General features: G+C 36.0%; 1 protein-coding gene across 1 annotated transcript in view; it reads left to right on the top strand.

Moving 5' to 3' along the window:
• Positions 1-27596, top strand: part of MALRD1 (MAM and LDL receptor class A domain containing 1) — a 649658-nt gene that overhangs the window by 83465 nt on the left and 538597 nt on the right. The window contains 3 exon segments of the mRNA XM_049096644.1: positions 949-1094; positions 9919-10017; positions 18140-18313. Of these exon segments, the coding sequence (XP_048952601.1) occupies positions 949-1094; positions 9919-10017; positions 18140-18313 (419 nt within the window).

Raw genomic sequence — 27596 nt, 5'->3', positions numbered from 1 at the left:
TTTGTCTTTCTCTGACTGGCTTATTTTGCTCAGCATAGTATTCTCTAGTTCCATCCATGTCATTATAAATGACAAGGTTTCAATCTTTTTTTATGGCTGAATAATAGTTCAGTGTGTGTGTCAGTGTGTGTATGTATATACCATATATTCTTTAAGCATTCATCAGTCAATGGACATTTGGGCTCTCTCCATAATTTGGAAACTGTTGATAATGCTGCTATAAACATCGAGGTGCTGGTATCCCTTCAAATCAGTATTTTTGTGCCCTTTGGGTGAATACCAAGTAGGGCTATTGCTGGATCCTAAAGGTAGTTCTATTTTTAACTTTTTGAGGAAACTCCATATGTTTTTTTTGTTTTGTTTTTTTTTTTTTGTGTGATCAAAGAAACTTAACTATTTCCCAACTATTTAGTTGTGTATTAAGAAGCAAACAAAAGCAAGGATCAGAGTATTTAATTTACCTGCAATTCCAAAGTGCCTAGACTTTTTTTTTTTTTTGAGAAACTGTTAAAAATAGCATAAGGGAATGAATACCAAGGTGCCAGCCACAAACTATTCAGCTGTCCAGAATCCATTCCCCTCTTTCAAATGGATCTTTTTAAAACTACTAACTCGGCAGGCGAATCTTGTTAGTCTTGGCAGATGAATCAGTTAACTCCCTGAAAAGCTGTAGTTTCACCTTGCATCTCTAAGTACAATAGAGATGGCCAGCCAGGATGAAATGTGCCAGACTTTTAGTTAGAAGCATATAGAAGGGTGATACCTCACCCAACACATGGAAAGTTATGCTGTTGGAAAAAGTAAAACTATTCGGATAATCAGAAAACATTTATTATAAAGTGAAATGATCATTCAGCCCTCCGGAGTTGGTTGGCTAATATGAAATAAGTGTTTCAGGAATTAAGTTTCCTACCTAATTTCTCTTCACTGGTTTTCCATGTGGAGCAGCAAATCATCTCACGTGTGACTTTGAGTCTGGTTTCTGCAGCTGGGAGCCATTTCTCACAGAAGATTCACACTGGGAAGTCACGAAAGGATTGGCCAGTGGAGAGAACCACCTTCAGGATGCTGATCACATGGCAAACACAAGTCATGATAGGATATTTTCCTCCTAAAAAACATTTTGTTGCCTTTCTTTCATGTTGCCAAATGATGATACTATCCGTTTTCATTTCTAGTTATAGACCGTATGCCTGAGACTCTGGTGTGTCTTGCTGGAAACTCTCCAACATGATAATTTGAAATTAATTGGGTTTCCTGAAAAGAGTATTATTTCAATAACCAAGATTTTTGTTGTCTCACTTTTTACAAGGTTGGGTTGAAGGCATGGCGAGGGGGGCAGGTCTTCCGATAATTTCCTCTAATTGCCAGAACTCATGTACAGTAGCCTTGCTTTCTTTTTAGAGCAACCCACTTTTTGCAAAACAGGAAAAAAATAGTTTAATCTTCCTTCTGGAAATAGAGAACAGAGGTTTAGCACTATCTATAAAAATAAATTGACAAATACTTGAATGCAATGTAATCATTCTAAAAGCTTCTTTGTAACAATCTTCTATCTTGTGTATTTTTTAAATATTTTTATTTTTTTAATTTTTATTTATTTATGATAGTCACACAGAGAGGGGGAGGGGGACAGAGACACAGGCAGAGGGAGAAGCAGGCTCCATGCACTGGGAGCCCGACGTGGGACTCGATCCCGGGTCTCCAGGATCGCGCCCTGGGCCAAAGGCAGGCGCTAAACCACTGCGCCACCCAGGGATCCCCTTTCTCATGTATTTTTAACCATCATTACAATTTTTACATCGCTTACTAAAATAGAGCAAAGGACACGTAACATTTCAATAAGGATTTGTGAATCTCCAAGGAAATCAGAAGGGTTTTGTTCTTTTTCTCATTTGTGTGGATGTCATTGCCTAGGTACAGGAGTCTCATATTAACTTTATAATAATACAACTGTACTGTCGATCTTCTTTAAGCTCATATAGCCCCCTTGGAGATTATTCTATTTATTTCTCCTTTGAGATTTCCAAAGAGGTATGCTTGAACTAACAGTGTTGACAGTATTTTAAATTACAACCATTGGAAACTGGAGTTGGTGGGGAAGCATGCAAGGGAATAGGGAGTGAGACTTTGGCCATCCATCTGTTGTCTAAAACTGTAAACCCAGTTTAGTTGACAAGGCTGTAAGGTCCTAATTTTTCTTTTTGTACCAATGAACCTTATTTTTTAACATTCTGTGGTGGATTAAAGTGTGAATCAGGACTAATTATTGGAACTCTAAGTTAATAGTCCATTTTCCTCAAGCTCATATACTGTTTCTTTTTCTTTTCTAAAACCAATTACTGAGAATATATCCTATATTAGACCTGGGGTACACAGATGGAAGCCATTCTCCCTGCCTTTGGGGTGGTCTGAGGTCTAGTAACCAAAGCAAATAAATGAGGATTTGCAATAAGATATAATAAATGTTTTATATGAGATGGAGGGTGACTCAGGTGGAATCAAGATGTTTTCCTGAAGGAGGTGACTCCTGAACTGAGCATGAAGGGAAATGAGAAGTTGCCAGAAAGGCTGAAATAAGGAAGGAGAGCTGCCAAGGGAGATGTTCTAATTGAGGGAATATGCTAGAAGAGGATGGGAGAGTTGCAGGTGGTTCTAGTTGAGAGACACATGCTTGGGCAGAGTACAGAAATGATGAAGCAGGCGAGGAAAGAGGGGAATTACAGAGGGCTTAGGAATGTGAAATTTCTCTGGAGGACCATGGTGACCATTCAGTCTATGAAAGCATGTGACCAATTAGTTTTGTTCTAAAAGGCGGAGACACAACACTTTCTGTAAGGCCGGAAGCATGTCGGTGATCCTACAAACGAAACTTCTCCAGTGGCTCAGAGGCTGGGACTTGGCTTGGTGGGGGGTGCGGGGTAGAAGGCTGCAGTTAAGAAACGTTTTTTATTTTGCATGTTTATTTTATTTATTCATGAGAGACACAGAAAGAGGCAGAGACATAGGCAGAGGTAGAAACAGGCTCCCTGTGGGGAGCCTGATGTGGGACCCGATCCCAGAACCCCATCATCACAGCCTGAGCTGGCTCAACCACTGAGCCAACAGGCACCCCTGCAGTTATGTTTAAGAGGTGTCCGGGAAGAGTGAGACTCTGAGACCAAGGGCCATCCTCATTGGGAGCTTGTCTGTTGGTGTGTTCAGATTGGCCCTGCACTTGGGTCCCTGGGAGCGATGGGCTTGCTGTTTTGAGAGCCATGAAGCTCTGCCTTTGGCTAAATGGCTAAGTGTGACTCTTTCTACATGTATGTTTATCAAAGTGTTGGGAGTGGGCTGTGTTACAAATAAATCAGTTTTCTGTTAAAAAAAATAATCTTGCTGAGATGAGGGGAATAGAGAGTGTGCAAGACTTGGGTAGATAACCATGAATGGGTGGAAGTCCTAGGGAAACCATATGCAGGGCTAAACCAATGCAGTGATTCCAGGAGCTATTCAGTGCGTATGGTGGCCTTAGGTGATGTCTCCCACAGCAGGGTGGCAGAGAGCACTGGTTGCCCAAGGCTAAGTTAGGATGTTGTTGACATTGCACAAATCTGCTAAATGCCTTTGTACTCTTTTTTTTTTTTTTTCAGCTAGAAAATAGGGAAAATCAAATTATCCTTTAGGTAAAATTATTATGCGGATTAAATGAAGTAATTCCTGGGAAGGTTTTTTGTAGAGTAAAAGCCTATTCAATGTTAAAATCTATTTGTTGTGCATTCTGGTCAGAAAACTAGGAATACCACCAGGACTTTGACAATTAGAAAACATTTATAAGCAGTCTTCTGACATCTTATAATTACTGTTTAATGATGATTTATGCTAAAAATGATTCTAAAAGGTCCCCTTTGTTAAATATTGAAGGATGCATTTTTCTTTATCTATGATATAAACAATGTTAACAAGTAACAAACTGATAAAACTAGGGATGGCTTTTAAAATTGAAAGTGAGAGCAGCAAAGAAATTACAGCTGTTCTCTAGAAAGGGTAAATCAGGGGCATCTTGGTGGCTCAATGGGTGAGCATCTACTTTTGATCCAGATTGTGATCCCAGGGTCATCGGATGGAGTCCCGCATCAGGCTCCCCAGAAGGGAGCCTGCTTCTCCCTCTGCCTATGTTTCTGCCTCGCTCTCTGTATCTCTCATGAATAAATAAATAAAATCTCAAAAAAAAAAAAAAAAGGCACATCAGGGAGTACCTCTTCCATCCAGTCTGTTCTTCTTCACCTATCATTGTCATTATCAAACTTAAAGATGATCACTAGTGGTCTTACATCATAAATGAGAAGGGGAAAAATCAGTACCAGGAAGTGCAAGGACAAATGAAGTGGGAATTCTGGGAGAGAAGCAGCAGGGTCAGACTCATGGTTCCCACATTTAAGACTGTAGACTTATATCAACCTATTATGTTCTTAGACATTTGTGTCTGTGGGTTACAGCTCTTTAAAAACCTGTTTAATTGTCAGTATTTTTCCTCCTATATGTACACTCCTAAATGTAACTTTATGTAAGAGATGAACAGCTTGACATTATCTAGCTCTTCTTTTTAGGGTAAAATCTTGATTTTTCTAAACTTCCTTCTTTGGTTGGTTCTTATTTTCCAGTTCTTAGTTGTTACCTTATTAAATATCCAAACAGGCAACTCATGTTAATTATCTTGGACCTTTATCTATGCTCATGCCCACGTATGTATATATAATAGATATGTATACATTTAAAGTTATAGGTATTTTGGCGACTGTTTGTTTTTACCAAAGAATGAGATCTTATTGTAGCTATTATCTCTATCTTGTTTCCTTTATTAAGATAGCTCATGGCAATTCCTCCAAGTCATCAGTCCTTTTGTATTTTACTTTTTCTGTTTTTTATATATATTTAATGTATTTATATTGTAATATTTATATTATAACATATTATATAAATATTTAAATTATATAATATTATGTTTAATTATATAATATATAATGATATTTATTTTTATTAGTGGTGTGACCTCTTGGAAGACTTTATTATGGGAAGGGCATTACACAAATGATGGCACAGCCTGCCTCCTTCAGTGTCAGGGACCCTGCCATTCATGGCACCCCACCCAGGTATCTGAGGGCCCTGTCCATCTGTTAAAGTATAACTTAAATGCAATAAAATTCAACCTTCACTGAGTTTGAACAAACATATATAATTGTGTAACCATCAGAAAACTCTAGATATAACAGAGTTCCATTCCCCCCTCCCAAAGCTTAATAGTCCACGTCTGTCTCATTTCCAGCCACTGACATCCACTGATCTGATTTCTATCCCTATGGTTTAGCCTTTTCCACAACGTCCTATACATAGGATCCTACAGTATGTGGCCTTTGGAGTCTATCTGTCTTGCAGTTAGCTGAATGGATTCGAGACTCATTCATGTTGTTGACTGCAGTGGTAGTTCCTTCTTTTTTGACTGCTGAGTAGTAATCCATTACATCGATAAAGCACAGTTTGTTTATCCATTGATCAGTTGGAGGGTATTTGGGTTCTTCCTAAATGTTGGTCACTACGAATATTCTGCAAAATTTGCATACAAGTTTTTGTTTGGACATAAGTTTTCATTTGACTTGAGTGCTCCATCCAATCCTTTTGTATAATTTTTTTTTTTTCATTTTGGTGATAGGTACAAGAGCCTTCCATTTCTGGCCCATTGTAACCTCTGGGAAATGTTCCAGTGGCCCATTTCAGATAGTTTTCTCACGTCCATGCACTGGTCATTTGCTCAGGTGGGGATTTGGGGAAAGAGGAGACTCTGCAGATCTCTGGACCTCTCTCTCTTTGCAGCCCTGTCATCCTGGTATGCTGCCTTACGAACTCTAGGCACTTGAGTCTCCCCAAAGTAGCACCTCCATCTTTTCAACTTAAAGACACCACCATACTCCTCCTGGCTCCTACCTTTCTACATAGAGCTAGAAACTCTATTTAGGTGGTAAGCTAGGGAAATAGTATGGCTTAGCTCATTTGGTTTTCCTCTCTGAGAGATCATTATCCTGTGTTCCTATATTTTCATTGTGCTACATAAACCAATGTCTAATGGATCGTGTATGGGTGTCTTTTTCTGTGTGTTTTGTTTTGTTTTTGGCTAGTTCAAGACGACTGAATCTTGTCCCTGATACTCAACATTGCCTAGAAGTGGAAGCAGCCTAATTTGTTGCTTGCTTAAATTCTTTGGTCTGGATATGGCAAAATGTATCTATCCTATTGAGTGACAATATCATGAGAGTGCTGCAAGATCCATTCTTGTACACATTTTCTTATATAGGATGCTTTCATTTCCATGCAGTAAATGACTATGACTGGCACTATATATTTTTAAGATGTACTCTCCCCTTAAATCATTAAATACTTAAAATTCCACTAACGAAATAGGAATGCCTTTTTTCATTTGTCTATCAGCAATAGGCATTATATTCTCTAAAATTCTTCTAATCTGTGGGTATAAAGTGATTTCTTATTTGTAACCCTTACTTATATTTTATTGACAAATGATCTTTTCAAATGTCTCTAATTTCTCAGTTTATTTAGGTCATCTCTAATTTCTCTAAATGTTCTGAAACTTTTGGTGTGTAGATTTAAAAAACACTAATTTTTTTAGGTTTTTGATATGCTTACAGCTATTATAAGTTATATTAACTTTTTTGGTGTTGCTATTATATAGAAGTGCAATTATATTTTTAAATATTGATCTTGTATCCAATAACTGCTAATTTTATTATAGTTAAGAGAGTGTGTGTGTATATATATATATTATTTTAAAAATTTTTTACTTTCTAGGTTCACAATTATTTTCTCTGCAAATGATGATTTTTATTTCCTTGTTTCTAAATCTTAAGCCTTCTGTTTTCTTTGTTTCATTGAACTGGCTAGTGACTCTGGACAAATGTTAAATACAACTGGTGATAGCTGCTATACTTCTTATTTCAGAAGAAAATTTTCAGTAATTCAACCTTAAGTGCTATATGTGCTGAAAAATTGTTTTGTTTTATTAGATAAAAACGTTCCCTTCTATTCATAATGTATTTTTTGTCTGTATATATGAGCCTATGTTAAAATTTGTCAGATTTTTTTCTGTATCATTATAATCATATCATCATTATCTTTTGTGTTTGTTCATAAGGTGAATTTTTAAAAAATTAAACCACCTTTGCATTTATGAACCAAATCTTACTTGGTTTTGTTTATGGTATTCATGATTTTTATTATATATCATAATATTGGTTCATGATATTTGTATCTATATTTATAAATCTGGTTTCTACATGTTCTCAGATCATGTAGAGTCCCTTCTAGACCATTGCATTAAAAGCAGGTGCATGCTTTGCAAAAGGTGAGGTTGTGGTTGGCACGGACAGTGTAATGCACGGAGGCTGACCCCCTCATTCTTTAATTCTTGTACTATGTAGTCATGTCACCCTTCTGGGTTTGTGGGTGTACAGGAATTTTACATGGAACAATTCAGATTATCAGGAACAATCTCCTTGATATACTATTATCCCATTGTTCTCTTAGTATATTCTGCATAGAAGACTTATAAGAAAGTAAATCCAGAGACATTTTCCTAGAAGTCCTTTTGTTTTATAAATATTAAAATTCTCTTAGGATTTTATTTAGCTTTCAAATACATTTTCATTAAATTAATATTTTAATATCTTTTCATCTAAAACTATATTATTTCTATTTAATCAGAGGGTTTATGGTCTTCCACAAGTTTTTATAATTTTCTTCATTAAAGTTCTGTTCTTTTCTTGTTAAAGTTATTCAAACTTATTTTTTTGTATTGCTGTAATTGTGAGGAGAATATTTCTCACCATTTCTAAATCTAGGGTCTTATTCTAAAGTTAAAAAAATAATATCTGTTTCTATTTACTTTACCAAATTCTCTTATTAATATTGTAATTATTTAAAAATAGAAGCCTTGGGAGTTTCTACTTTTACTATTATATTATTGGCAAAACATGAGAACTCTATTTTCTATTATGTTTACTATAATTTATTATTTTCAAGACTATCAGATTCACTAGGCCTATAAGATAATGTTAGTCTAAGGTAATATCTGTTATTAATAAGGATAGAAATCTCTGGTTTCTTATTTAATTAAAATAGCTCTGTTTGCCATTTGGGATATTTATTTTGGAGTTGGTCTTAGTCTTCATTTAATTGTTTACTTTTAATATTTTCTTTTTTTTAAATTGGGAATGGCTATTTTTTTTCTTCAGTCTTCTCATTATTTGTTGATCTGAGTCTGATTTTACCCTTTGATTTGTTGATCTGATTGACTATGTTGATAGAGCAGCTAAATTAAACTCAGCTTCCATTCTTGGAAAGCTCTGATTAGTCAGGACTAATATTTTTTATAGTCCTGACTGATTTAATATTATCAGTCAGGACTTATATTTTTTATAAGGATCTCAAATGTAATTGATAACTTTATAATTAGAATTTTATATCTATGGCCATGAGTGACATTACTCTGAAGTTTATTTCTTATTTTTCCATTTCCATAATTTTTAAATTAGAGATATCTGACAATATAAAATGAGTCAAGGAGTTCTCCATATTTCTCTAAGACTTAAGATCCCTTCAATAATGTTACAAGTATTCCTTAAAAATAAAACTCAACTGCGGTGCCATAAATTTCCAGTAGATTTTTTAAATCACCTTTCCGGTCATTTTTGTGGCTTAGCTAATTTATTTAAACCTTTTGCTTCTTTTAGAATTGGAGTTTTAGTTTATATGTGCCTTCCTTTATTAACTGCTTGTTTGAAATTTTTATATATTGCTTTTAAATGATCAGGGGACTAGGTTCCTTGAATATTTGTTATTTTCTAGAATTTTGATTAGTCTTTTATGAGACTTTTTAGTTGAACCTGAGGATTTTTAAGCTGGGATAATTTTTTTCAAAATCCTCTTTTCCTATGCTATTCTTTTATAGGTGAAACAATTTAATGAACTTATATAGTTTCTATCACTCTTAGTTTGAATTAGGGAAACAGAATTTAATGAACTTATATAGTTTCTATCACTCTTGGTTTGAAATTTTATTCTTCTCTGTTGGTTTTGGGATCTTAAAGCTCATATAGAGGTGCCTGGCTGATGCAGTCAGTAGAGCATGTGACTCTTGGTCACAGGGTCATGAGTTTAAGCCCCACATTGGGTGTGGAGCCTACTTTAAAAAAGCCCATATAAACTGGTTCTATTTTTTCATTCAGAGATGATACTGCTCATTTGCAACTTTGATTGCTTGGTTAAACAGGTGGTGGTAGCTATAAAATAATACAGTTTATTTTGGAAATCCTTTCCTTTCTGTGTAGTGAGCACTGCCCTGTATCTAGGAAAATCACTTTCTGAATATGGTATTTTTCAGTCAAAATACTGTGCTTTCCAAGTTGTGTATCACTTCCTGATTATCAAAGGGCAGAATCAGGCCTTGACATTGTTCCACATAACCTTCCTTGTAAATTTTTAATATGCAATGAAACTACCCCTGACAGCAGTTCAGAATGTGTGATCTTTTGAGCTGCTAAGAGATGCTATCCCCCTGTACATTTGCCATGAGCACATCCACTGTAGTTAAAATCTAAAAGCAGTTATTTTGTTAACGCTCAGATTAGATCTTTAATTAAGCTTTCATCCCCAGTAGCACAGACAACAATGTGAAACACGTAAGCCCCAGGAGAAACCAAACTCATTCCACAGGCTCACATCCTTTGTGAAGAAACTTAAAAATAATGCTCTCATGAGAATTTCATGAGGGCATGTTGAATATCTAATTGTAAGCTTACAAGCTTCATTTAATTTGATTTCAGAATTTATATCCATGTGACTTTTCCTTTTTTTTTTTTTTTTTTTGTAGGATCATTCATTTATTTCAGATCACATCAATCTCCAAGAGTGGCCAAGCTTGGAAGTCCTATTCTTATAAAAGCACTCACTGCTTCCACCCCATGTCAGGTCACCAGTTGTTGGAATTTCCATTGGCCATTCTGTGGTATAAACTGTTAGGTGTGGGTTACTTATGCTAGTAAATGCCTGCTATGTTTTACTGCCATTTTCATGACGAACTGAGGATTTATATGAGCTATTTCAACATGAAATGTCATGTCCTTCCAAAGACCATTTGCAACATATAACTTAAATGGTTCTTTTTTGGGGCCTATCAAAGAATATTTCTGTCATTTTGTATTCTTCCCATATAGTCCTTCTAGTAATCCAAAGCTGTGGCTACATATTGCCAAAACTGTTGATCATTTTGGCCACAAGTTTAATTATGTAGAATAAAATAAGCCAAACAAGGGCTAGCGGAAAGTAGGATGAAAAGGGGAATAAAGAGGGATTAAGTATGTGCAGAAAAAATTTATTACATTTTGTGAAATTTTATTTTTTTTCAGTTAGTCTTGGTGGTGCCCAGTAAACATAGACCATACAGACTCTGTCCATTTTGCCAGCACAATAGAGAGAAGAAAGCAAAGAAGGGCTTCTGAGTCAGGCCGACTTGGTTCAAACCTCAGTTCTGCCACAGATTATATTTACTCTGAGGCTCCGTGTCTGCACTGGAAGCGTAATATTAGTGTACCTTTTTCCCATGGTTGTCAGGATTTTTTTATAAAAGGTTTTATTCATGAGAGACACAGAGAGACACAGGCAGAGGGAGAAGCAGGCTCCCTACAGGGAGCCTGATGTGGGACTGGATCCCAGGGCCCCAGGATTACAACCTAAACTGAAGGCAGACACTAATCCACTGAGCCACCCAGGTGCCCCATTTGTCAGGATTAAAATGTCATTAAATAAAGTATCTGCCACATAATAGGTGTTCACTAAACAGAATTCTGCTATTTTCCATAGAACTAACACCCACATTTGATGTTTCTATTCAGCTTGCCTTCTTTTCAGTCCTTTAGAGAGTTCTAGAAAGCCTCTAAGCCCTCAGGATTTCAGTGTATTTTATTTTTTTAGTTATCAGAAGACAATGCATATTGATACTGCTGCACACTAAATTCATCATCCATAAATGTGGGGGTCCAGCAGTTTATGCAGGCATTCCTGGTGACAAATTATATATTGTTCAGAGGAATAAATCTAATTATATGTTCAGCTTGATATAAATCTAAATGGGAGTGTTCAGATCTCTTAGTGGATTGTCCTCTGTCTCTCTTTTTTTCCCCCTTGTTATTCCCTGCCCATTTCTCTGTGGGGATTACATTTAAAATAACTTCCTGGACTCCACTTCCACTTCACCCAGTGCACTCTATACTTGTTCTCCTTTGTTTGATTTCAATTAAATCCTATGTGATAGATATAGATTTTTTTTTGAGAACTCCTGAAGCATTTACTTGCTCTGTAAAAGTAGTTTACAAGCTTGCTTAGCTTTAATTCAAGGTCATATGCCGAAGTGATGTGATCACCATTGTTATATACATAAGGCATTGGATACAAAACAATAAAATGCATTAAGTCTAGTTGTTCTGCAGAAATTTGAAAGCAAACATTAAGGCTTTTTAGAAATTTCTGAGATGAAATCAGAAATCATAAACATCTTCTCTTTTTGAAAGATGATCTACATTTTCCATTGTTGTATACTGGTGGCCATTAATTTGTGGTCATTGGGATTGTTTCAACATATGATTGTTTCCACTTGGGAGCATTTTTTCTCTATTGTTGCTTAAACTTGGAACTTAGCTGTGGTGGGGCCTCTGTGAAATCCTCAGCAGTTTAGACCCTTGCTGATTTATTTCTCAGAACCAAGTACTCAACCTCCCAAGGCCTCAAATACTGAGTTAGTGGTTTGCCTTGCTTTTTAGAAAAGTGTTTCGAAGAGCCGTCAACAGATGGCCAGAAGAGGTGTTTGTTTTTTACTCTTTTGTCTGTATCTGCTTGAATGTTAGGACTTCTGAGTTGGAGGGAGGGATATTTGGGTTACTTGATCATACTTGTTGGTTTAGGAAGTAGAATTAGATAGCGAGAGAAGGTTATTTATAGTCTGACATACACATAGCTTAATGTTCTTTCCCAAAGGAGTTTGCTAAGAATATAGTATTACTTTTTTTACAAGTCTGTGGTAATATGTAATACTTTCTTTCATAAAAGTTACAGAATAAGCAAACAAACTGAATTCTTATCTTCTTGAGTAATCAGAAAATCCAGCCAGTCTTCCTAATTGGAACATGTTAATAATAGTTATATTCGTGGAATAGCAGATGTTTGTCATTATAAAATGGTAAAGTTAGGCAGGGAGATAACTGATCCTGGGTGCTTTGATATGATTAAAGTCTTCATTTTATGAAATTACATTTTTTCCCTAACTAATCACATGAAGCTAATACAGTTCGGAATGTTTTTTTGAAAGGACTTTAAAACCAGGAAACTTTCTTTTGAGTCTCCTTTTTTAACAACAAGCTAGTAATTTTCTGTGAATTATCTTGTGCTTTTTGTATAGCCAGCACATGGCATCAACATGCACAAATTTTCCTACACCCACTCATTCCTTGCTCAAGATGTGAACTTTAAGAGCTTCAAAAGTCCCTTCAAGTTACTGTTGGAAACTTGGCATTTTTCCATGGAATGGCCAGGAGATAGGACAAACAGAACACATGGGAGCCAGAAGCTACTATTTCTTACTTATGTTGAGATGCTGTTACTGTTTTGAATTAACGGAAATATCAAATATGAAGGAGATTTATGGTAGGTATTAATACCTTCTGAGTTCTCATATTTGAGTTACTGTACAAAATTACTTTTAGGACTTCACAATTAAAGACAGGAAGATTGATAACACAAAGCTTCTGCTTTCCAACCTTCTTTGCGTTAGTCTATTAAAAAAAAAACTCCCCAACTTGTTTTGCACTTGTTTTAATATTCTTTAAAAGATAATAAAAATTTTAAAAGACTGGATGAGGTTATCAGGGTAAAAATAGGTGAGGCAAGAAATGGGTTGGTTCCACAAATAAGGTTTATTAGAGCCAAGCTATATGTTTGAACTAAGTTTTCCAGCAACCAATAGAGACAGATGAATCATCATTTGGTTTATATTCAAGGCAGTAAAAATAACAAAATAAAGCAAAAAAATAGTTCTCCTGAGAATCATCTCCTGAATGTACGCAGAGATAACAATGTAAACATTCTTTCTCTGATTCAGTACATGCATATTGCTTACCTGTTCCTTGCTGATTACAGCCCTCAATGCTGGGAATAGGGACAACCTAAGTACATGCTTTGCCCTAATGAAATGACAATTTAGGCATTCTGACAGCAATTCAGTGTTAAGTGCTTCAAGAGGGTAAGTACACCATGACAATAATAATAATAATTCTCTTGAGTTTTGAAACGCCATGTCTTAAAATGTTCCCCAACTAGAGTGATGAACTCACGTGGAGAAATTTAGTAAAAACAAACAAATAAATAAAATAATAATAATAAAAATTATGGAGTGGAGCTTGCAATGGTACAATCACACTTCATTCTCTGATTATTCTGTTTAATCCAAGGATAGACATTAGAGTATGGGATGTATTCTAGAGAGGGCAACAGTATATGGGGGGAAAAGCTGAACAATTACTCTCCACCTGTACATGAGCAAAACATATGGAGGCTAGTCATTTAAATGAAAACATTACATTTTACCGAAGATTCTAATTAAGCTTATTCAGATGAAGAATACTCAAGCAAAAACATAATTATGACTAGGAGTCAGAAAAGTCACTGTGGTAATGTTGAGAGGGTGTGTGTGTGTGATAAATGATCCCCCTCCCAACACGAACTTAGTCCCAGTTGAATTTTGAGGAGCTACATATATCTTCTTTTCTCTCTCTTCTTTTTCTTTTTTCTTTTTCCTTCTTTTTTTTAAAACTATTATTCTAGATCTTAAAGGTAAAACAGAAGGTAAAACAGATGTTTCATATACTAGACAGACTCTGACGTGAATCAGAGAAAGCAGAGATAGAGAGAGGGTATAAAGATCTGGCCAAGGGAGTGTGAGATAGGGGAGTAGTTGAAAGAAAGATTCTGGGACGACTGAGGAAAGAAGCAGAACCGTTGAAGAGTAGAGTTTCAGTTGGGCACAGACCAAAATCGAATGAAATAGAAAGAGGAAGAAATTATTTTAAACTCATTAATAATGCCCTGTTAGGTCCTTCATAGAGTTAAGTATCAGAGAGCCTAGTTACTCCTGTGTGGAGCTGGCCACTCCTCTGGGCAATGTCACAAAGCCCTGCAGGAACCAAAGAGCAAGTGGTGTGGCCAAGGCCATCATACTTTCCAGCTTATTCACCTGTACTCATAACCTGTACAATAACTATTAATACAAAATAAAATCCTTTCCTTTTGTAAAAATGAATGATTGGCTATTTAAAAAATATATAAAATAATGCACAGAGAATACAATTTAAACCAATAGATTAGTCCGAGCTTCATTTTCCCCCCTCTAATTTGCAATTAAAGGAACTGCATTGTTGAAAGTTTTTTTTTTAACCATGTGAAATTGCTTTGAACATTGTAATTCAGTGTCTATATAAAGTGTGTCTTAGTGAAAAACCAAGAGAAATAATATTATTTAATATTAACATTTATCTTACTACTTTTTAATGAATCAGGTATGAATCATAAAAATAATTCCATTTTGAAATAAGTAGTAAATCTTAAATAGTTATACTTTTAATATACCTGTTTCATAGTTTTTTTAAAGGTAATTTTCTGTGGCAATGGAAGTTTTTCTCTGCTATGTCCAATATGATAGCCACTAACTACATATAGCTATTGAGCACTTAACATGTAATGAGTGTAACCAAGGAACTGGATTTTTTATTTAGTTTCATTTTAATTAAGTTACATATGTATAGCCACACACTTTTCACACCTTTGCCGATATACACATTATAGTTAAATATTCCCTTTTCTAATACTTTTCTTTTTTTTAAGATTTTATTTACCTGAGAGCATGAGTGGTGGGAAGGGGCAGAGGGAGCACCAGGTTCCCCACTGAGCAGCAGTCTCAGGGCTCAATCCCAGGACCCTGAGATTGTGAGCTGACCTGAAGACAGATGCTTAACTGATTGAGCCACCCAGGTGTCCTTGTTCCCTTTTCTTTTCATTCCCCCTCTCCCCCCATCAAACTCTGGAGTCCCTAAAGACCCCTAATACTTTATACCTTTTCTGACACAGAGCAGCTTCTTTCACTCTCTGGGAAAGTACAGATGTTTACTGAAGCATTGATGCTAATAGTCCTACCCATCCTTTTTCTTCTTTCAAAAATATATCTATTAACTGAAAACCTACTAAACACAAACTGCTTTAATTCTGCGAGGACTTCAAGCATACATCATGATGTTGGGTTCATGGCTTAGTGTTCTACTAGTGTGTATTAGCTTGAAAGCCACAGAGGTTGCACACTTGACAAGTGCCTATCTGAAATCACAGCTGTATTAATGACTTTGTTCAGTGATTTCACCCTTATGAATATTAAACTTGAAAAAAAATCTATGGAAGGTTTCTTGGTCTATAATAAGCTAAAAGCTTGGTCTATAATTAGCTAAGGAGCTAATAAGCTCCTTAATTGTCTACAATGCCAAGTCTCTTAAAGGAGTAAATTAAATATAGCTTAAGCTCTTATCCTATTAAATATAGATCCCATTGGGATTTACTTCCTTTTTTAAAGATTTTATTTATTTGAGAGAGAGAGAGTGAGAGCACAGTAGGAGTGGGAGAGAGGGGCAGATGGAGAGGGGGAGGGGCAGACTCCCAGCTGAGCAGGGAGCTCGACATGGGGCTCAATCCCAGGACTCTGAGATCATGACCTGAGTCGAAGACAGATGCTTAACTAACTGACTGAGCTACCCAGGTGCCCTGGTATTTATTCTTAATACACTATTAGAATACAGTAGCATTGGTGATGTACTGAATGACAGTTTGACAGCTTGCTATTCTGATGGGGCATATGTATTTCTTTTACCACTAAGGTTAAAGCTCTGTTTTGCTTATTTATAAGCATGGACCAGGGATCCCTGGGTGGCTCAGTGGTTTAGCACCTGCCTTCGGCCCAGGATGTGATCCTGGAGTCCTGGGATCGAGTCTCATGTCAGGCTTCTGCATGGAGCCTGCTTCTCTCTCTGCCTGTGTCTCTGCCTCACTCTCTCTCTGTGTCTCTCATGAATAAATAAATAAAATCTTTAAAAAATAATAAGCTTGGACCATGCTGAAACTTTGCAGGGATCTAGTAGGTAATTGTGGTTGAGGAACCTAAATCTTCCCCTCCCATAGAATCTAATCAAGCACTTGCATTTGACTTTACATTTCTCACTTACCTGCCTTGCTTATCTGAGTTTAGCAGAGCATGGTAGTAAAGTCTGAAATGTAGTAGACAACCAGAAAATATTTTTTGATCAAGTGGTGGCAATTGAGTAGACACTTAAAAAAAAAAAAAGTGTACCACTTTGGAACAGAGAATACTTCTTTAAGCTAGATGACTTTTTAAAAGAGCATCTAAAATTTTAGGGGGACTTCAGGGGGTGCCTGGGTGGCTCAGTTGGTTAAGCATCTGACTCTTGCTTTTTGGCTCAGATCGTGATCTTAGGGTTGTGAGATTGAGCCCCGCCTTGGGTTCCACACTCAGTAGGGAGTCTGCTTGAGATTCTCACTCTCCCTCAGCCCTTCCCCCTGCTCGTGCTCACTCTCTGTCAAATCTTAACAAATATATTTTTTTTACTTGAATTTCTTCTGAAATTGGTACCATGAAATGGGAGGTATCTGTCCATGTAACAAAACCATAGCAGTGAAGGAAAAAAAAAACAAGAATTTAAAATATAGTGCAACAGAAAAGGAATCCCTTTGAATCCAAAGATAAAAATTTTATTTCTGAGACTCTTTTTTTTTTTTTTCTGAGACTCTTCATCTCTGAATGTTGTGCTTTCTTAGAAAGTCCTAAAGTGCACTTTTTGAAGATAGGAGAAGAAAAAAATTGTCTAAACTTGTGTTTATGGAGATTTTGTCAATGTGTTTTATAGAGTGAATCATCCAGCCATTGAGGGAATTAATTTCTGCCTCACATAGTACCTTTTACTTAGAAAATGCTCAGTAAACATTGATTGAATAAATGAGAGTCCTGAATTCCATGTTGTAGCTATTGCTGTCAGCACTAAAATAATTCTTTACATTTTTTTTTTACTACCTAGTTAGGCACTCAAAACCTTAGATTAATTATGTCATCCCTAATAGTGATTAGGAGGTGAAATGATCACCTCCCTCCTCAAGGATGGTTTCTTACTTGATTAAATTATGACTTAACAGTGTTATATGAGCTCCCAAGTTCTTTGATAGTGTCCCCATGAGAAAGAATTAATGAAAAGGACTCCTTACAGTTTTCTTTTACCTGAGAAAATAATTTTTCAAGAAAATATATTTTTTTTTTTGGTTTGGTATTTGAGACATCAAGGAAAAAGTATAAGTAAAGCCTGAATTTATACACTAAGAATGTGTACCTCCTCAGATTTATAAGAAATGAGAGAAGAGTCCTTCCACAGAAGGAAAGACCATGGAAACTTCTGTGGGAACAGGGTGGTACTGCCCATGATGGTGTGGACAAATAATGTGTCCTCAAACTTGTCTTAGTGGTGTGCTAATGTCCTATTTCTTTAGACATCTTGGTGGCATGTGTTAAAAATACTAGTTAGAAGAGTCACTTTGAGCCCACCCACCCTTTTTTCTTTCTTTCTTTCTTTCTTTCATTAGAGAGTAAGCAAGAAATCAATCACAGGGACAGAGGGAGAAGGAGAAGCAGGCTTTCCTGCTGAAGAGGGAGCCTGATGTAGGGCTCAGTCCCAGGACCCTGGGATCATGACTTGAGCCAAAGGCAGACATTTAATCAACTGAACCACCCAGGCATCTGCACTTTAAGCCTTTTCTTAAGGGGAGAGTGCAAAGGCAGACAAAATAATTACTTAGCATTTTTTGGGCTTGTATATTTGGAGAAAACAATAATTGAGATTATATTTAACAGAAGGGATAGTTTGTGATATTTTTAATTATAGAAAAGCTGTTGGATACAGGTAAATGGGATATTTATGTAATTCAAAAACATTTCCAACAGGTGCGATTTTGGTATCATTTGTCTCAGCATTCACGTCTCTCAGTTTTTACAAGAACATCACTGGATGGGGATTTGCAAAAGCAAGGTGATCTAATTGGAATCTCCAAATCTCAGTGGAAACAAGCAAAAATTAATCTCTATGTGAAGCCTGGAGAATCAACCTTACCTTTTCAGGTAAGCAAGCACATAAGAAATTAATGCAACTCATCAGGAGATGCTAATGTAATACTAATTTATTTCTCAGAGAACAATGTAGCACATATATAACACATATATCCCATAGATTTATCAGATATCAATAATGCAAACATATTGACAATCAGGGATGAGTACAGATGTTAATTGACTGAGTGCTCAAGACTTACGTGTGGACACTTGGTGAAAGTAGAGATAAGAATTGAATAGGAGGACAAGAAAAAAACCCAAAGAGCTAAATACAATGACAGAGAGAGAAGTAATTTAATAGGAAAATATTTATTTTTTAAAAGTGAGGATGGCAGATTATATGAGGTGGTGAAAAAACCTAGCTTGGACTATGTTCACATTTTAATTCTAATGCCTAATTTTCTGCTGCCTATTAATATTGAGAATTTTTATGAATCTTTTATATCATTTTCTTGGTTAGTGATAAAAGAAGGCAACTGTAGGTAATCTGATTGGTGCCCACATTTCCACCCTCTTGGATATGGCTTCCTTCTCGATGACATTTGAAAGGAGTGATTTTAGGAACTAGATTGGGTGATAGAATATAGCAGAAAACACACAGCCTTTGGAATTAGGTGGTCTGACTCTTGATCTCTGCTCAGGTCCTGGGTTGCCAAGTGACTGTTATATCTTTGAGCCTCACATTTACCTATCTGTTAAAACCATAGTGATGGTAAAAGCAATACTTAAGGGGAGTCTGAGTATTAAAGCTAAAATGGTAGCCATAAACATCAGCTCTGGAGTCCAGGGTTCAAGCCAATTGTACAATCATGGGGAAGTTGCTTAATCCCTCTGTGCTTGTTTCTTCTGTTAAATAGGGGGTGAGGCTCATTGTTGGGGTGTTAGGAGCTGCTAATAAATAACGTACCTCATTGGTCCTCATCTCTGAACCAGTTAAGATAAATAAGTCAAACAGAAAAATATTTTAGAGAAGGTGGTTTTAGAATCTGCAGCCATATGTTTAAATAACGCTTCACCTCAGAATAAACATATTCACCCAAAGAACAACAAATTCTGCCAAAGAAATCCAGGACTCATACTTTGGGGGAAACCTATTACTATTAGCCAGAGCTAACATCAGAGTGTATGTGTCCAAAGAGAGTGGGAGTTGAATGGGAGACACACAGCATGAGTTTAGCACATCCAGTTTATTCTTCTAACATCACAAATCACTTAAATCCTCCTCTCCATGGGAGAGACTAAGAAGTCAGTAACAGCAGTGTTATTGCAGGGAAATTCCTGCTCATGGAAGTAGGAGGAAGAGAGAATAAATATGGACTCCAGCCAATATTCTCTTCTTTCTAGGACTATTGTGAGAATTGAATGATTTTTATATATGAAGCACATAGAAGATATTCTGGCATAAACACACAAAATTCTTATTATTGCTGTGTTTATCACTTGGACATTACCTGGGCATAGTAGACACTCAGTAAATATTAGTTTTGAAAGGAAGTCTCCTCTTGACCAGAACTCTAGGTTCAGAGTTTAGAAGCTATTCTACCCAGGTCTCTAAACTCCCTGATTCTCAAGGACCATATTTATGACTGCACTCCCACATCTAATACAAGAATACTATGAATTGTAACTCTTAATAGGAAAATAGTAAAGGCCAGTCATGGAATCATGTAAATGCCAATCTCCATTACATGTGACAGAACAAATAAACTCAGAACAGTCTGATCCCTTGCTTCATTTATTTATATTCTGTATAACATTATTTTCATTAGGTTTGCATTTAGTTAGAATGAAACTCAGCGTGAAGATTTTTGAGAGTCCATTGTTAATGGACATTATTGGGAATTAAACAGAATGTCCTTTTCCACACAGAAACGTGCACTTGAATAATTATTCCTGATTACCTTATGATTGCCCAAATGTAGAAGCATCCCAAGATGTTCTTCAGTAGGTAAATGGATAAATAAGCTGTGTTACCTCCAGACAATGGAATATCATTCAGCACTAAAAAGAAATAAGCTATCAAGCCATGAAAAAAACATGGCGGAACCTCAGGTGCATATTACTAAGTGCAAGAAGCCAACCTGAAAAGGCTACTTTCTTTCTAAGTCCAACTATATAGCATTCTGGAAAAGGCAAAATCAGGGAGAAAGTAAAAAGATCAGTGGTTGCCAGGGGTTGGGTGCAAGGAGAGAGGAGGGATGAATAGATAGAGCAGAGAGGATTTTTTAAAAGATTTTATTTATTTATTCATGAGAAACACACACAGAGAGAGGCAGATAAATAGGCAGAGGGGGAGAAGCAGGGTCCATGCAAGGAGCCTGATGTGGGACTTGACCCCGGGTCTCCAGGATCATACCCTGACCCAAAGGCAGATGCTCAACCACTGAGCCACAAACGTGTCCTGAGCAGAGAGGATTTTCAGGGCAGTGAAAATACTCTGTATGATAATATGATTGATGATGGACAAATGTTATACATTTTCCAAGCCCATAGAATGTACAATATCGAGAATGGACCATAATGTAGTCAATGGGCCTTGGGTGATTTTTGTGGTTCATCATTTGTAACACATGTCCCACTCCAGTAGGAGATGAATTTTTTGGTTTGTTTTTTCCTTTGTTTTCCAAGAGAGTGTGGGGTAGGGGGATGGAGGGAGAGGGAGAGAGAATCCTATGCAGGCTTCACTCCCAGCGTAGAGCCCAATGTGGGGCTTGATTTCACAACACTGAGATCATGACATGAGCTGAGATCAAGAGTTGGATGCTCAACTGAGCCATCTAGGCACCCCGGGAGATGTTGATAATGGGGAGACTGTGTGTGTGTTGGGCCAGAAGTTATAGGAAAAAATTCTATACTTTCTCCTCAGTTTTGCAGTGAACCTAAAGCTAGTCTAAAGGTCTTAATAAAAAAAAAAAAAAAAAAAAAAAAAAAAGAAACTAAACCAGAATGTCTTCTGCTAGAACCAGTTATTTTAGAAACATTTTGAGTTGAAATGCCTGCCATTCCTTTCTGAGCCTGCAGGCACTCATTTACCTATCACCATTATTGAAGGTAACGTCTTTATTCCTCTGGAGTATTTCTTCCTTTGGGGTTCTGGTTCGCGTTTTGCTTTGCAGTGCAAAGTGAAACTGCTCTTTATTATCTGGGGCATACCAACTGGTTTGTAGGCTGACCAATGGTTTGATAGGATTTTATAATTGGGCAGCACTGGATTTGTGATGTGTTTCTAAACAAAACAAAACAAAACAAACAAACAAACAAACAAAAAAAACCCTGCTCTGCTAGATCTTCATTCCTGTCTGTGGAGTCTTAGCTCACCATGTTGACTTTTCTCTCTCCCCAGTTGGAGTTCCTAATCTACCCCCAATCAGCCTCTGCTTAATTGTGATGGCCTTTGAGGGGAGCACATGGTTCTGGGTTCTTGCTATAAGTCTTATTTCACCCCTGAGAAGTTTTTAGTCTCTGCTCTGTCCCCCTTAGTCCTATTACTTGGCTGTAGTATGTTTGTTTTAGAAACTGCAGGTGAATAAGAAACAGAAATAAGAATTCCTTCAGTTTTCATCATTTAAGAAGCCCATTATAGGTCCACAATCTCTCTCTTTTTAAAAAATAAAAGATTTTGACAGTGAGCGAGAGAGAACAAAAGCAGGGGGAACAGCAGAGGGAGAGGGAGAAGCAGACTCCCTGCTGAGCAGGGAGCCTGATGTGGAGCTCAATCCCAGGACCATGAGATCATAACCTGAGCCAAAGGCAGATGCTTAACCAACTAAGCCACCTGGGCACCCTAGGTCCAATCTCTAACCAAAAATTTGGAAAATTAAAATTTAGAAAACGGTAAGCTTTTGAAAAAACAATTTAGAAGAAAAACTTAACCTCACCTGAACCTGTGTGAGGTCTTTAGGCAGTTCATTTAGGGAGATGTTTTTGATTAGATACTACTGCCCCCAGTCTCTACTGAGGGTATCACGTCATATACACGGTGTTTCTCAAATTAACATTCTCAACTCCAACCTGTTCAAATTTCAAAACCCAGCTGGCCCCAAAGACTTGAGGTAAGGAATTGCAGGCCAGTGTTCACATTCTGGTGTGAATCAGTCCAGATTTCATGTAGACACACACACACGATACATAAATATACACAGTCACACATAGATACGTACACAGGGTAGTATTTAATATATTATCACTATATATAACATATTTCGAATAAGTAGACAATACAGAGAGGGGCAGATATCTTTGTATTCACATATCAGAATGATCTATTAGCATTTTGTTTCCTTATAATGTTAATACGTGTGTGCACATAAAGATACAGGTCCTCTTTGTACCCATTTCTATTCCTTTTCTTGTCTTCTGCTGGAAGAAAAATTGCAGATTTTATGTTGTCCTTAACCTATTTTCTGAAAATGCATTTTTAAAAACATGAAAATATGCATGAGGATTCTAGCTAGGTGCAATTCTACTTCATTCTTTTAGCAACAACAGTTGCAAAAGGTACTCTATAAATAGTCAATCTAGCTTTTAAATATTCAAATATTTAAAGTTTATGTTCTTGGGAATGGGCTTCTTTGGCACTTTAGTGGACCGAATCATTTAAGGGTGACCTCAGTAACCACCTGACTATCCTTCAATGTGACTAAACTGTGAACATATTTAGACAGTGGAGTCTAATCCAAACACCGGGAAGGAGAAAGGCATCAACCTGGATGACGTCTGTGTCCCCTTCTAGCCATGAACTTCTAATGCAGTGTGGTACTTTTGATGTCTCTTGTAGACATCACAACAGACTACAAATCACTTTGAGTTTCTTAGAAAATAGGCACCCTTACTTAGGTAGGGCTTTTATTCTTCCTGCTGGAAAAGGGTAAGGCTTGTTCTTTATAAGAACAACAAAATTTTTAAAAAAATATTTTATTTATTTATTCATGAGAGACACAGAGAGAGAGAGAGGCAGAGACACAGGCAGAGGGAGAAGCAGGCTCCCTGTGGGGAACCTGATGCAGGACTCTATCCTGGGACTCCAGGATCACACCCTGAGTCAAAGGCAGATGCTAAATCACTGAGCCACCCAGGCATCCCAAGAACAGCAAATTAACACCATTTCAGTATCTCTCCCTTTCTTATATTTTTTTTTTATTGGATGGAGATAAGTCAAATAGTTAATAGTATTATTTTCCATCTGTTTTAACTTGGTCTGCTCATTGGATATTTTGAGCTTTTACAGAAATATATTCACTTCATTTACAATTTATTTTTTCCCTTAACTGCTCTTAGTTTTAATATTTAAAGGTGGTTCTTTCTCTGAGTACTGTCCATTGATTTCCAGCTGATCTACTTTTCTTGAGTTTCCTATTAATACATAATTGTGTCATATTTTAGACTTCATTTTGAAATGACCCTTTTGTGAGATTTTCCACAATGATTGATACCATGTTCATTCTTTATCAGTCCATGATATAAATCAATAATAATTTCCTGACATTATTTGAAGATTCAGTGAAGGGTAAGATTTATAATACAATAGTAAAAGCTGGTCTAGTCTATAAAGTTACAATGTCCTCAGCCTTCTTTATTTAGGACTGCATTGAATATTGTTACAGCAGACAGCTTTGTTCTGCAGCATCTACTAAAGACTAGTTATTTTTTTTTTATTTTATTCTAGCTGTGCAGTATAGCCTAATCATTAATGGTTCAGGTTACATATTTTTCTTATTAGATATATGACCTTCAACCAATTACTTCACCTTTGGAGCTTCTGTTTCTTTTACTTTAAAATGGATGAAAATAATACCATCTTCACAGGGTTTAAACAAGTGAATGTGTTTGGTTTGCAGTAAGCTTTAAATAAGTTTGTGGTTGCTCTTATTATTGACACCATCATTCAAAAATTAATATATTCCAGTTTTTCTTTTTATAAAAAAATTATTTATTTATTCGTGAGAGACACAGAGAGGCAGAGACACAGGCAGAAGGAGAAGCAGGCTTCCTGAGGGGAGCCCAGTATGGGACTTGATCCCAGGATCCTGAGGTGAAGGCAGACAGTCAACTGCTGAGCCACCCAGGCGTCCCTATATTTCAGTTTTTCTTATTCCTACTTTCTCCACTTCCTCTTAGATTCACATATTTTCTTGTTATTCCTTTAAAAAAAAAAAAAACGAGATATCAAAGAACCAAAATGTGAATATGCTAATTGAGTATTTTTCTGGAAATGCTTACCTTGGTTTTTCAGATATATATATATATAAAAAAAAGTATTATCATTTGATTGTAAGCAACAGTTATAAGTTGTTTGGTTCCTGAAAACAAAAACAAGGCATGAATTTGCTCTTTCAGGAAGTACTATATTATCACTGAATAAAACAAATTATCAGCAAGATCCTTAAAAGGAGTTTTAGAAGGGAGAGCATATAACTTGGAATTTAAATTCCCAGATTTCCTTAAGAATCTTAAAAAATGAGGTTTTTCACTTTTCCTTCATTTGTAACTGAAATACACATGGTTGAAACATTTCTTCTGCATGAACTCTTTCTCACTGATTATTAATTGGTCCTGTATTTCCCAAGGGAAAACTGCCTTTGGTCACAAATCAAAAGATTGGCTTAGTTGAAATAAGCAATAAAAAACAAATAGCCAAAAAGATTTTGGAATCATCAAATGGTATATTTACAGATATAAGTTGTTTTTATTCTTTTTTAAATTGGAAGATTTCAATTCATGGTAGAATTAGAATTTCTCATTTTAGAGTTCTGTGTTTAATTATAAAGAAGTAAACAAGCAGAGGTTAGATGACCTCATATTTTTATTTGGCTTTGGAAGTAGTTTTATTTTAACATTTTAATGTGAATATCTACAAGTCTGGTGCTTTCTTTCAGACAAAATGATATAACCATATTTTACAGACCTATTTCACAATTCTATTTCAACTTGTAGAGTCCCACCTACTCCATATACCTCTCTAGAGGCACAGAGAAGTGCCCCAAGCATTCTTGGTCCTCACTTTTTAAAAAGTTGTGCAGGGCTTAAAATACAATGGTCAATAAAGGCTTGTCTAATGAGTTTGAGAATTAAGTATCTGAATTTTAACTGATTTCAGTCTGGGATGAGTTCTAGTAATAAGGAAAAATCTTTCAAAATTAAAGCTGTCCAAAATAAATTACAATAACTTAATGGTTTAGGCATAATATATTTTTCAGTAACAATGCCTGTGGATATTTTATCAAAATCCTTCTTTAAAAACGGTTTCCTGCCTTATGTATGAAGGCCAGATTTCTTAGTTGGTTAAGACTCTACCAAAAACCAGTTCAAATCAGAATTTTAAAAATTTTAAAATTATAGACATCTCATTACAAAGTACCAAAAATTGCAGATAAAGGCAATGGTCTCTCCTGACCTCCTTCACCTCTTATTATGTCTTTATCTTGAGGTTAGTGTAGACATTAGTTCATTTTTACTTCTGGACCCTATTCTATTTATGTGATGTATATGTATGAACCACTGTATCTAGTAATCTAAGCCATTATGCTTTTAGCCTAAGTAGTATCCTATCATAAACTTTTTTTTCTGTAATTTTTCACTTAGAAACACATATTGAGGTTCTTTCCATATTAGCACATAGAGACAGTATTTTTTTAACTGGAATGGTTATCCATGGTCTGTATAACTATTTATTTATTTATTATTTATTTATTTATTTATTTATTTATTTATTTATTTATTTTTGATTCACCTTTAAATTGTTTCCATTTATTTGCTCTCAAAACCAGCATTGAGGTAAACATTCCTGAACAGGCCTTCATGTACATTTCTATGAGTGTCTCTTTAGACTAAATGCTGAGAAGTGGGGTTAATTTTTGTACTTTGTGCTATTTTTCTTCTTAATAAATAACATCAAATTGCCCTCTAATTGGGCTGCACCATTTCTTACAATCAGTTCCATCTATTACTTAATTTATTGTCCTCTTAAAATCCTATATTCCTAAGTATAGGAGGAAAACATTTTCCCTGGATCTTTCGTGGTTCCTGGCTGGGTCTGAAAATTAAACTAACAAAGCAGATTGAAGGAGAAAGCATACAAAATTATTTAATGTCTTACATGACACTGAAGCCTTAATAAGGACAAAAAGACCAGTTAATAAAGAAATTGCTAATTCTAAGCCTTTTTATGCAAGGTTTGAAGAAGAGTGGACAGTCATGGAAAGATATCATGGATCAAAGCGTATAAGCTAAGTGTAATAAACTGGGAGAAACTTAGCCAGGCTAAAATTCGGCTTCCTCTGCTTATGTGTCCTTTCATCTTCCAAAATAAGGATGCTTCCTTTCTCCAGTTATACAGAGGACACCTCTCACATGAGGGCATTATGATCCACTGTGGCGGAAAAAATCAGAAAGTCCATCCTGCACATACTGTGTCTTAAATTCCTTCAGCTTGAAATATTCATTATACCATGGTGTGTCATATTTTGGGATAGCTCATCTCCAAACCCATCATCCTATAACCTCCAAAGTGTTCTAAATGTACCATACATTATAACCTCTCATTGCTTTTGCTTGTGATGTTACCAGTTTCTCTAACAGAATCTGAAACAGCAATTATAACTGAGGAGCTATTATTAGATAATTATTGGTTGTTAGGTAATTAGTATTTTTACCAACTTCTTTTCAAATTTTACCTCACATTCTCAGCAAAAGTAGTAAAATGTTTTTCTTCTCTTCTCCTGGTATCCTATACATATCTTTTTGTATAGCAGTTCTGGTGTAGTTTAGTTGTTAATGCATTATACCAAGTAAATTGTAAGATCTTTGGGATGTGAGGTCCTCTCTGGTAAGATGGAGATGTACCACCTACTGTGTCCCGGACTAGTGGTCCTGCTACATATCTTTAAGACTCCAGATATAATTTTTCTCTCTCTTTTTTAAAGTGGTAGATTAACAACATAATAATGTGATTAACAAGAAAGAAAACAAATTAGATCAGTCATTATTCAGAGTGTTAGAATAAATTAAACTGAAATAGATGCCTGAGTGCTTTAACTTATGAATATTATTAACCACTGTACGTGGTTATTGATTCTGTTTTACCTCACTAAGTAGGTATCTGTATATGTATATATAATATGTATTAGTATTTAAATATTCTGATATTAAAATGAATCATTGCCTCCAGCAGACCCATTACAAATGAATTCATATCTCAATTAAATTGAGTTGTAAACCACACAGTTGATTACCCCAAAGAGCTCATTTTAAATGCATACGACTCTTAATAGCTCCAAAGGGAAGGCAACCTTTC

Source organism: Canis lupus, chromosome 2 (genome assembly GCF_003254725.2).
Source record: "Canis lupus dingo isolate Sandy chromosome 2, ASM325472v2, whole genome shotgun sequence".
Classification (NCBI taxonomy): Eukaryota; Metazoa; Chordata; class Mammalia; order Carnivora; family Canidae; genus Canis; species Canis lupus.
This window is presented reverse-complemented; position numbering and strand designations above follow the sequence as displayed.